The 12910-nt window shown below is 37.6% G+C and overlaps 1 protein-coding gene across 3 annotated transcripts in view; it reads left to right on the forward strand.

Annotated features, from left to right (window-relative positions):
- The window catches only part of ST6GALNAC3 (ST6 N-acetylgalactosaminide alpha-2,6-sialyltransferase 3), a 530323-nt gene that overhangs the window by 318471 nt on the left and 198942 nt on the right, over window positions 1–12910 (forward strand). For all 3 annotated transcript variants that reach the window (XM_032870131.1, XM_032870133.1, XM_032870132.1), the window contains exon 3: window positions 8241–8650. In XM_032870131.1, the coding sequence (XP_032726022.1) occupies window positions 8241–8650 (410 nt within the window). The remainder of the gene's footprint in view (window positions 1–8240; window positions 8651–12910) is intronic.

Below are 12910 nucleotides of genomic sequence, written 5' to 3' on the forward strand. Positions count from 1 at the left end.
GAAAGACCTCAAAAGAACATCAAGGAGAATAAAGGCAAAATCTATTCCCCAATGGCATCATTATACATGTTGAAGCCTCTAAAAACTAAAACTCTAAAGACATTCATGAAGAGTAGAGGAATAAATGACAGCAAACTGAAGAGTGCATCTCTGGAGCTTTGTTCAACTTGCTCTGTTCAAACTCACTCAAATTGGATGAAGAAAAGCGAAGATCTCATTTGTTTCAATATTAAAGTAGTAAATTAGTGAGTGGTGAGTTGCTAATTGTCCTGTAAAGCATTTAGGGTGCCAGGAGTGCCCCGTGGCCAATATTTTAAATTGCATTCTTATGATTGAAATGAAAGCAACCATTAGAGGAGTGTAAAACAATGTTTTTAATAATTTAAGCTAGTTCGATTCAAACATGATTTTCATTCTGAAATATTTATCGAAGCTCCTGTTTTTATTTGAGATGAGCAAGTTTCATTTTAGACTTCAAGGCGTCAAATGGAAATTCATATTCAGTATGGGGCTAGTGTGGGGAGAGAGATTAGCCCTCTCCAGTGTAGTGTTTCATCCCTGGCTGTGTCTGCTTGCTTCTGGGTGCAGAAGTAGCAGGTTTGGTTAAATTTCACTTGAGTTTTTGGTGACCTTTTCTAATCCTGACTGTTTCATAATTTAATGTCTTGACCTTCGTTTTCCATAGAGCCACCTTAGTGATAAATGCAGAGATTTAATAACTAGAACTGGTTGACAGGTGACCTTTCGTGTGTGGCCATTTCTCTTTGCTGGGGAAACCACACTGTTTTGCAAGTTTTAATTCTCAGATTTTAATTATCTATTCTATAAGCTCTAATTATCTTGTCTATAAGCTTATTCACAGAGAAAAAAAGGAAAGGTTAAATATTTCATTCTTCTTGCTGATTAAAATGTAAAGTGCTTGGCAGTTGTCCCAATATATCATTCATAAAAGACAGGGCAATTTGTCAGGTTCTTACCCAAAGAAGAGAAAAGTGGAGTTTTACAGAGTGGTTGGAAAGGAGCGGGATGAAAAAAGTGGCTGCGAGAGCGAGCGGTCTCATTAGCTGGATGAGGATAACTGCGCCCACGTGTGTGCACACATGTATGTTTCCGTGTCTGTGTGGTGTGTGTGTAAACTTGGAGCAGAGAAACAGAAGAGTTCTTTAACTAGATGTGTACTTACCTGAAGAGAAAAGTGACTGCAAAGTAACAAAAGGGTAAACTTGCCAGTCAGGGTGGGTGACATGTTAGTTTTGTTAATTTTTCCTTTTTAAAATTTTTTTTTAAACCAGGAAAGGATCAGTTGGGCATGTCATGGTAAGCTGGTTTCTAGGGTCCACATAAATTCTATTTAAACACAGGAAAATAAAGCTCATTATTAAAATGTCACAGATTCTTAAAAAGAGGTAAAGAAGAGCGAAACTTCTTCCCACCCTCCCCCGTAGGATCAGAGAATATAGGAACTTCTTGATTTCCCTGGGCTTCATTCTTCAGCATTTTTACAAAGAAAGTTCATTTTTGTGCCAAATACTCATGCTCCCAATAAAACAAAAATAAAATTTGGTGTGGCTGTAAAAGGACCTATCGTAAGGACCTAATCTCCCAATCAGCTAGTATTCTGGAATCTGCATAAGTACAGAGGGAAGAATGACTCATGAGGTAGAGAAAGGCTTGGCAGTCTTGAGCTAACTTTGATTCCCAAGTAGTTGAAAGCAACAATGTGGGCTTCTAAACTGAATTTACCTCAAGGAAGTTTCCATGCATGGGGAGATATTCCCTTTAGCCACGGAGAGCAGTTTCTGAAAACATCATCACCATGTCCTTTTTTTCCCTCAGACATAGATTGTAATCACTTAATCCTTCAGAAAGAAATACAACTCACTGCTGTTATGAAAAAGTTTTGAAAAACAAATTAAGTAAAGATGTGGAGAACCATTTGAGGCTAATAGAGTTGATCATGATTAGTTTATCTTTGAAGTTTCAGCCAGATTTCAAATAAAAAATAAGAAAAAGTTTTCTACATAATTTCTTATGCCATGCTAATACCATTACCAGAGAAGAGAGGTTAATTCTGCTCACATGCAAACCTTAATATCCCTGAGGAGCCGCTCATCAATTGAGAAACATTGTCCTCTTTTGACAAAATTATTGGCCACCAAAATGTTTAAAATCATTAATTTATAATTTAATATCAATAATTTGAATACAATAGGTAGGTGAGATTTGAGATATTTGCCTAAATGTATATTAGAAATAATGCAAATTAATCATAAATATTTCTTTAATATCTTTCCCTTAGTGTTACGAGTGCCTTTTGTGAGAGATAACATATGCTCCTCTTTTTAACCTGAAAGATGTCTAGTACCCACTGGATATCATGTTCATCTCAATTTCCTCAACTCTATAATGGGAAATTAAAACAATCCAACTTATGAAGAATTTATTATGAGAATGAATGGAATAATGTAATAAAGTGCCTGGCAGGATGAATGGTCCATAATAGATGTTCAATCCTGTTTCTGTCAATAAGTTTAATACACTATGCTTAGATGTCTTTCTCATTCTGTTTCTTCCCTTTCTCCCTCTCTCATCCTTTCCCTGTGCCTGAGATGGGAATCAAGTCCTTTTTTCTTATAAGGAAGCGAATGTCATGATTCATTTTAGCAGAGAAAGGACTTGTTTTTCAAGGCAATCCCTAAGGCCTTTAAAATAGTGAATGAATTGACCCTAGTTAATCATGGAACTCTGCTATGCCTCAGAGCTGTGTACTGAGATTAAAAGCTCACACTGATTAGATTTCTAAAACTATTTTATCCTTCATGGTGCCTTTCACAGGATAAGTACTAAGTAAAAATTACTTGGTTGTTTAATAGATTTTGCCAAATTCTTAACTTTCCCCAAGCCAAGTGTTCATAACCAGATTTGCAGGTATAGAGTTTGTATCCTTTTGCAAGGGAGAAATACCCAAATCAAATACAGTGATCTTACCATTAAAAAAATTTTTTTTCATCATTTTAGACTTTAAGTAAATGGCTGTTTGGAGGCACCTGGGAGGCTCATTTAAGCGCCTGCCTTTGTCTCAGTGACATGATGATCCCAGGGTCTTGGGATCGAACCCCAAGTCAGGCTCTCTGCTCAATGGAGAGCCTGCTTCTCCTTCTCCCTCTGGCCCCCACTTGATGTTTGTGGGCTTTCTTTTAACAGGGACACAGTTGGCTGAATATTTGTGGCAATCTCAGTTTACAGACACAGTGCAAGCCCAACCAAAGCATTTGTCTTGATAATGCTTTGAGTGAGCAAGAGAAAAAGATGAAGAGGTCAAGTTTGTTTTTAATGAAAAGAAACAAAAAAATAAGGACAAGTCAACTAAAAAGGAGAATTCAAAATTAAGATAGGACTTGATACTGTGAGCTGGCTAAATCTTTCCAAAGGTCTCAGAAAATCCAGGGCCTCAGTCTGGAAAGAAACTGCTTACTGAGGCAGAACTGAGCAAGTGGAGACATATGGAATACATTTTTGAGCAAGGGCCCCAAGTCAAATAATATAAACGAGCTCAAGAAACAGCAGTACATTTTAACAAAGGAAGCTGAGATCACAAGATGCAGGGATAAAACTAATAAGAGGAACTGAGATAACCAGATAAAAGGAACTCTTGGGTCAAACCGTCTATTTGTGCCTAGGTATTTCTTTTTTATCATGGCTTACCATAGTTTGAAGTGTCTTCAAATGTATAAACGAGTCCCTTGGGCCTTAGCAAGCTCTTGGTGTTACCTGAAGCTTCTGATTATGATTAGGACTGTTGCATTCATCTAGCCTGGCTCTCCCAACGTGCTGCAAAATGGTCCCTGCCACCAAGTGGCAAATAGAGCGTGACCATATGCAGCCATGTCTCCTGGTACCTCATTTAGGACGCCAGGCAGCCAGGCAGGCCTGTGGCCAAGCAGGATAGGTACGCGGAAGGCTCTTACAACTCTGGCTATGGTCACAATATATAAAGGAAAGGAACGATTTCAGGATCACCACCTATCCTCCAAGCCATTACATTCCCAGCCCTCTGCCCAATTCCATTTTTGTTACATAAACAAGAGGCAGTGGTTGCCAATGTTTGCCCTCAAGTTGTTAGTCAGCTGCTGACCTCATAATCTGCACAGCTGCAGCCTCCCAATATGTTGTCATGAAACAGATTGTGATGTCTTAATTGATCACTTTCAGAGGTTACAATTGTCAAGTGAAACCAGGATGCTGATTCTTATTAGCTAAATTAAGGCTTGTTACAGAACGACCAGCTAATTCACTCAACGACTAGGAGATCTGATGCGAGTCTGTAGATTAGAACACATCTGAGGCTCTTTCTATCTTTTCTCTTTCTGGTTTTGTTGTTTTTTTTTTTAATTTGTGGAGGCCATACCCAAAAACGCTTTTATTATGCAGTCAAGCAACTTCTTGGAACAGAAAATGGAATGTAACCTCCCTGCGCCATATGCATCTCGGTGATAAGTTGGAGTGTGCCATATGACACGCACAGTTTAAATCAGGCATTGATTTGCATGACTGTAAGTGGGTTTGGAGGACTCAGCTAAGTGTAATGTATGTTAGGCCCTGCTGCAAATCGTTTGGCAGGAAGAATATTGTGTTCTTCCTCATTGCCCTGAAAAACTGTGACTCCTAGATGCATGAAGGTCTTAGATCACAGTCCCATCCCAAGAGGCATTCTCTTATGCCCCCATCTGACCATCAGTGAGGTCTTCACTATGGTACCACCCACAGAACCTCATTTCCAGTGCCCTAATAAACTCACCCACCTCAAGCAGAACTATTCTAACCTGCTGTTCAGAAATCTTATTGTAGCAGGGGTGATGGACAGTCCCTTTGATAGCCAAGTTTTAAGACACTTCATAAATGGCGAGACCCCAGCGGCATGTCCAGTCCATGCCTGAGCCTATGTTGTTTCATGTCCAGCCCTGTTCAAACCCTACATGATTCTAACAGTTCAGTGAATCTCTTTATACAGGAAAAAAGAAACTTCATAAGCAGAACTTTGTGGATGTAACCAGTCAAGTTTTTTCAAAATCCTTCATTTTGACATGAAACAAATGGAAACATTTGTCCATCTAGCGTATTTCACAGGTGAACAATAAAAACTAAAAGAAGTAAAGTTAAATTAACCGAATAACTGCTAACATCCAAAGTGGGAAACACAAGATGTTCATCAAAGCAATTATACAAAGGAAAAAAATCAGATAATACCCAAATGCCCAACAGTAGGCAATAGGTACATTATGGTATGTCCACATAAGAGAATATTGTATCAGCATTAAAAATATCTCTAAGGAGGGGTGCCTGGGTGTCTCAGTTGGTTAGGCCTCCCACTCTTGGTTTCAGCTCGGGTCATGATCTCATGGGTCCTAGGATTGAGCCTCGCCTTGGTGCTCCGCGCTCAGTGGGAGTCTGCTTAAAGATTTTCTCCCTCTGTCCCTAGCCCCCAAAACAAATAAATCTTTAAAAAAATACATCTCTAATGACTATTTACTGGCATGGGAGAGTTTAATGATGGGAAATTTGTTGAAAAACCATGGTTGCCAAATTTTATAAATACTATTTTTCAACCTGTCTAATATATCTAAGAGGAGGAGAGTAACATGAAAGATTGTAGCAGTTGTCAAGTGGTGGAAATATGGAGAGTTTTTATTCTTTTTTTTTTTTTTCCAAGTTTCTACAGTGAGCCCATATTACTTCAATAATCAGGGGAAAAACGTGTTTTAAAGGAGTTTGAGTAGTTCTGTTATAACATTAGCTGCGGGGAGTCTGTGTTCAAAGCATCTCTAATCTAACAGGTCTAGAAATGAGCTCATTCTCCTCAGCTGATCCTGCTCCTCCTAAAGCCTTTGCCTGCTCATTTAAAGCCAGCTCTAGTCTTCTAGTTGTTTAGGCTAAAAACTGAAGTTATCCTGGATTCTTCCCTATCTCTCAGATTCCACATTTCTTCTTACTGGTCAACCCAATAGGCTTTACCTTCAGAATATGTTCAGCGTGTGGCCAGCATCTTGCTACTTCTTCTGCTACCCTACCTAGTCCAGGCCACTATCATCTCTTGCCATGATTGTGACAGTAGTCTATTCTCTGAGTTTCTACCGTTTTCCTCTTTGTCGTTTTTAACACTGCAGCTAGTGCTTTTAAAATATAATGCAGATCAGCCCCTCCCCTATTCAAAGCCTTCCAAATGCTCCTGAGTAAAAGTGCCTACGTGGTATCTCCCGGGTCATCTCTCTGATCCCAGTACCCTCTGACTCTCCTGAATGCCCTGCCAGGCCACATTGCTCTCCTTGTGTTCCTCTCCTACCATGGGGTGTTTGTGGTGGCTTTGGTTTCACTTTGCAGGAATACTCCCCACTCTCACCCTCGCGCGCACACACATACACACAAATCCCCATAGCTAGCCCTCTTATTTTCTTTGTTTTTCCTCAAATACCATTGTCTACCCAACCCCAGGCAGACCTTTTCTGATCATTCCACTAACACACACACAACACACTACACACACACACATGCATCCTAACCCCCCTTTCTTACTTTAATTTCCTCTATTTAGCACCTGTCTTCACCTAACATATACTATGCTGATTTATTAATTGCCTTTCTCCTTCCAGTGGAGGAGAAGTTGTATGTAAGCTCTATGAGGTCAGGGGTTTTGGTTAAAATTTTCACAGCTGAATCATCCCCAACCTCTAGAACATGGCATATCATAGTTGCTCAATAACTACTTTGGATTCCTACCATTGATAGGAAAGACATCTTGTGACGGTTGTGTGGTAATTTTACTGATGACTTTTCTGAGGTGCTTGCTCTCTCAATTTACCTACCTAGACTGAACCTGTTTGTGTATTGATAGGTTTCTTCTGGATTGTGTTTCTCTTTCGCCTAAATCAACAATTCTCAATGAATTTGGAAAAGTCCCTTTCTTCCCTGAGTTCAGTGTTCAGTTTCCTAGTAAATTAGTCTGATTCAGTTGTTCTCACTGCCTAATTTAACCACTATACTGGGTCCTATAGTCATCCCAGGACTTCTCAGGAGTGGGATTAAAATGAAAAAGACAGACCCTAACAGAGTTTACTGTACAGTGGACAGACATAATTAAACAATAAAATACAACATAACTAATAAGGGCAGTACTCAGTGTGAGAAGAACTAGACCAATAGGCACAATAAAAACACAGAATCAAAATGTTAAATACAAAATGTGGAATCTCATAATAGGAAGATGAGAAAGACGTATATTAACAGAGTGCATTGCTCCTTTAACACTGTTTTAAAAGATAGACTGACTTTTCCTCACGTAGGAGGAAAGTGGCAGAAGGAATTTATTTGGTTTGCCGGGGAGGAAGGAATGTAGGGAATGATGGAAAGAGCAATGGGTTTAGAGCTAGAAGATCTAGATTTGAATCTGCCACTACAACTTGAATCTATCATCTGCAAGTTCTGGAAGCTGGTGCTTTACCCTCTATGAGTCTCTGTTACCTCATTGGTTTAAAACAAGGAGGGTGGTGGTTAGACCAGCACTAGAGATTATTATCTCTGTACAACCCTTCCCCAAGTTTTTAAAAGAAGCCTTTCATTATCCATCTAAAATAAATATGAACACAAAGGCCAGTTAACATGGTGATACAGGGAAATTTTTAAGGGTTTTAAATAAAATGTTTGCCCACCTGAGACTTGTCTTCAATAGTTGTTGGTTCTGAACATCTTTTTCAGAACCTTGTCATTTGCTGAATTTTTCATATTTTCATCAACTGCTACATAACTCTTCATACATACAAATAAAATACAGAATTGAGGCCTAGATATATTCCCTTTGCATTTTTTTTTTTAGCCACTGTCTTTATTAAAGAGATCAAATCTTCTCCTATTGCCTTATTTCATTTGAAATTACGGTTTTGAAATGAAAAGTCATTATTTAGCATGGAAAACAAATGACTGTTTTTCCATTTAATTTTAAACAGACACAAGGGGATAGAAATTAAAATTATTTCTTAGCTGTCTGTATTCACTTTTTAAATGGAAGCATGTCCCTCCCTTGATAACCTGTGGTAGCTGCTATAGGATTGGTCCAAATATTTCAGAAAATCCCACACTCGGGGACTATACACAACATCTGAATTTCATTTTCTCAGAGGAACTTATTTGGATGGCTGGAACTTACTAATTTACATGTCTCTCCCCTGTCTCATTTCTCTGTTTTTCAGCCTTTGCAACTGGACTGTGACCTTTGCGCCATAGTGTCAAACTCAGGTCAGATGGTTGGCCAGAAGGTGGGGAATGAGATAGATCAGTCATCCTGCATTTGGAGAATGAACAACGCCCCCACCAAGGGCTATGAAGAAGATGTGGGCCGCATGACAATGATTCGGGTTGTGTCCCATACCAGCGTTCCTCTTTTGCTAAAAAACCCTGATTATTTTTTCAAGGAAGCAAATGCTACTATTTATGTTATTTGGGGCCCTTTCCGCAATATGAGGAAAGACGGCAATGGCATCGTTTACAACATGCTGAAAAAGACTGTTGACATCTACCCAAATGCCCAAATTTACGTGACCACTGAGAAGCGCATGAGTTACTGCGATGGCATTTTTAAGAAGGAGACTGGGAAAGACAGGTGAGTCCTCTGAGAGGCAGCCTCATGGTCCTTTATGCTAGCCCCTTGCTGAGTTCTTTTGCCAGCTATCAAATGAACAGAATTATTTTTCAAATTGATTGTTATATGTTTTTTGACTATTACGATTACTCGATGAGCCAGCAACTAGGCCGCATTTATTCCACCTACACTACCTTCTGTTCTCTCCATTTTGATTGGCTTGAGGATCCAAAAAATACTGGATGCTTCCCCCAGATATCTTTAGATTTGTTCTTATTTAGCTCAGTTTTCTATCGGTTAAATTGGATGTTAACCGAGAGGAAGTATACACATTTCTGTTTCAAAACAGAAATGTTAAGGAACTTTAGGACCTAAACTCCTTTGGAAGTTGTGATAAAAATTTACCTGAGACAACAAAACACAGCAGGCTGTTTATTCTCTAATAAGGTTGCGTCGCTTCTTGCATGCAGATAGACCGTATGATCGTGAGCACCATACCTGATATCTAGCAGATATGTTGGTACGTTCAGCAGAATACCATATTGAAATGAGGCATTACTGAAAGTCATTAACAGTGATTTCTTGAAGAGAAATGAGGAATAAATACCATTCACTCGATTATCCCACAAACCAGTTTGCATTTTTCATTACATCTGTTTTTACTTTTTTTTTTCCTGTAGTCTTCTGTAAACCACCTTCCCATTTCCTTTTCTTGAGGCCTGCTCACCTTATTTTTCTCCTACTCCTTACATCTCCTGTTTTCTCTCTCTGCTCCCTCTAACCAACCCCCCCTCATTCTCCCATCTGACTTCACTGGCTACCATTTTTTCTTTGTTTTTAGAAAGATAACCAGTATATGGAAGAGAAGTAGAATTATTAGTTTGTATTTCTAGTTCTAATAAATAATTGTTGAAGGAAAATATTGAAGCCAATTGCTAAAGTTTTAGGTTGTGTGTGAATTGTACTTATTCATGTCATACCATGGATAAATTGAGCATTGGCTGTAATTCCAGTATTAACAATCTGATTTCTATAAAATGTATGTCTTTCACTCTTCAATATTATCAAATCTGAATTTTTAACTACATTAGGGTATGTGCTTGTGGGGGGAAGTTTCTGATATCTCTGGGTATAATTTGTATGCTGTTAATTATTTTAAAATCTTATCTGTCCTGATTCTCCTGTTGGTAATGTAGGCTGAACGTAGCATTTTCTACTTCTGAGCACCTAAAATGCACAGCTTCTAATGTAATGCAAGACAGGAATTGCTGTAATGCTGGTCTTTTCCACTGTTAGAGTTCACAAGAAGAATCCCAGTGGTTAGATTTGAATCAGTGTAGCAGAAGCTGTCCAAAGAAATAGGCACGAGAGATAAAGGAGTGGGTATGTAGCACAATTCTATATAAATATTTTGACCATCTCAAGGGGTTTGGAAATTTCTGGTCTCTCATTAGCCCAAAGCAATGCAATTAATTAGATATATTTGGTATTTCATTAGTCATCGTCAGCCTTCAGGGTATCCCCCAGTCATAACTATATGCCCTAGAATCATTTGAGGCATCAGAGAAGAGCTCAGCATGTCGTATGGTTCTATGTATTTATATCATGTTGGCTTTTGCTGTGAGCTTTCAGGGAGACAGTACAGTGTCACAGATGTGTGGATTGTATAGCAAGAATTGGGAGAGAATAGCTTTGGAAGACTCAATTTTCCTACTGGTTGTGATGAGGAAAGCTGTTTGTATAATGGGAAAAATCTTGCTTGATAAAATTAATTTGCAGATACCATTCAATTGGTAAGGTTACCAAAATAAAAAGGGGGGAGGCAAATTGATTTTTTTAATGCTTCCTTCTGTTTTCCTCACTGTGTCTATTCATGTCTGGTTGCAACATGGAGTATTGCAACCAAATTGATAAAGACAACTGTGCTAGTGTTTTAGAAATTAACAGAATGGATGGTTTTGGTGAAATCTGGTTGGATGACAAAAGGTTGACCAAATGGCCTCAATGACCTGTTATCAGCTCTGTGATTTAAATCTGTATCCTAACTTTAGCAATATGAATTTTATTGTTTAAGTATTTCCCATAGTGATCTGTTGTTCTTGGCCAAACTTTATTTCAGAATGTTTCTTAACTTTTTATGAAGGAAAATGTCAAACTTATAAACTAGAGAGACTAATGGTGTAATGAACCTCTGTATATTCACTACTCAAGTCGAATAATTATTAACTCATGGCCAATATTGTTTCATCTATATCCCTACACTTTCTTTCTTTCTTGAAGCAAGTGACAGACATCATATTATTTCATTCATTAACATTTCAGCATGTATCTGTAGAAGATAAAGAAATACAATGTCATTGTCCTACATAAAGACCAGCAATATTTCTTTAATAACATTATATAGTTTTTCAAATTTCTCCAGTAATCTTATTAATATTTTTAAAATTTAACTTGAATTAGGATTAGCGTTAAGATACATACATTGCTCAAATCAGGATTAGCCTAAGGTCTGTACGTTACAATTAATTAACATGTCTTCTGTATTTCTCTGAACCTATATCATTCTCCTGCTGTCTATTATTGAAAAAAAAAACAGTCATTTGTCCAATAAAGTATTCTACAATCTGATTTTTGCTACTTGTCCCCCCATGATGTTTTTTTGTTCATTGGTATTTCTATATTGAGCCTTTCTTTATTAGATTCAGGTCATATTGCTTCTTACTGAGACCAATAGGTGGTACTTCTATTAGCAGGAATACGGTCTAGTTTTCTCTTTTTATGTTGGCAGTCATTAATGATCATTGTCTAAATCCAATAATTCATTAGATGTTGCAAAATGGTGATATTTCATCATTTTTTTCACTTATATTTGTTGAAGCTTTATAAAGAGAAACTTGTCCTCATTAGCCATTTTTTTAAACAGAGATAGAAGATAGTACCAATCCTTTTTCTTTACAGGTTCTAAGGCATCAGTCCCATGATATCTGCAAAAGTGACCAGTAAGTTCATTATTATTAATATTTACATATTAACATATTTAGTCCATGAGACTTATGTCTCTATGCTCAAAGTGTCCTATTTTGTGCTAGTGGACTCTCTTCAAATTGGTTTTGGAGTCCTCCTATAAGCTGCTAGTAATTTTGGATAGCTTCTTTGATTCTTGGTATTATAGGATGATTCAGCTCTTCTTGTATGTATTGTGATGCAAACCTGGATCCAGACATTTCTCCAAAGAATTTTGGTCCTTTTAGTATTTAAGAGAGCATAATCTTGGGCTCATTGCTACGAAGCTTGTTTTTGTTTCTTGGTGATTTCATTGGACATAGCTAACATAGAAACAATATATGCTGTATGTATTGTTTAAAGATAAAATCATTATGCCTTCAAACTAAAATTTCCAATTCAGATTCAGGGCTACCGGGAACATTTTAATTTTACCTCATGTATCTTATGTGTGTTTCTCCTTTTGCCATATTGGAAATCACAGGTCCTAGAGACACCAAAGTAATTCCTCATCTATTTTATCCCAAAGCCTACACACAACAATCCTAGAGCAAGAACGCACCACATTATTACTGTCAGCATTTTAAGACTGTTTTATGCCAAAGAAGATGTTTTAATGGCAAGCATTTTTGTGGGTCCATGCTCACAAAGTGTGTATTGGATTTATCATAACAAAAGTTTTAAATATTTTTCTCCAGGGGCACCTGGGTGGCTCAATTTGTTAAACGACTGACTCTTCATTTCACTTCAGGTCATGATCTCAGGGTCATGAGATCTCCAAGTGGGGCTCTGTGCTCAGTGAGGATTCTGCTTTGGATTCTCTCTCTCCTTCTCCTGATTCTCTTTGCCTCTCCCCCTGCACATGTGCTCTCTTTCAAATAAATAAATATGTCTTAAAGTAAATACATACATACACACACATAACACATTTTTTTTTTCTCCTAACTAAATAAGAGTATGTGTAGTGTATATACCATTGCTGACATGAGGGAGTAAGGAAAAATGGACGTCCATTTAACTTGACTTTTGTTGTGAAGCTACTTTGGTTGAATTTCCTGAACTTACTAGAAATTTTTAGTAAGTGTTCATTTTCATCATTAGGTTTTTAATAGAGAGGTTATGTCACCATTATGATGTATAATTTATAGAATTAAAAAAAAATATGTCCCTAGTAGTTAAAATGAATCATGATAGGAAAATGACTACATGGAATTTCTCAAAGAAAAAATTGGCTCTCAGCTTGTGTCTTCAAACTGTTAAAATCCTTTTAAAGAAGTA

This window comes from Lontra canadensis, unplaced genomic scaffold (genome assembly GCF_010015895.1).
Source record: "Lontra canadensis isolate GAN:19392208 unplaced genomic scaffold, GSC_riverotter_1.0 scaffold40, whole genome shotgun sequence".
Taxonomy (NCBI): Eukaryota; Metazoa; Chordata; class Mammalia; order Carnivora; family Mustelidae; genus Lontra; species Lontra canadensis.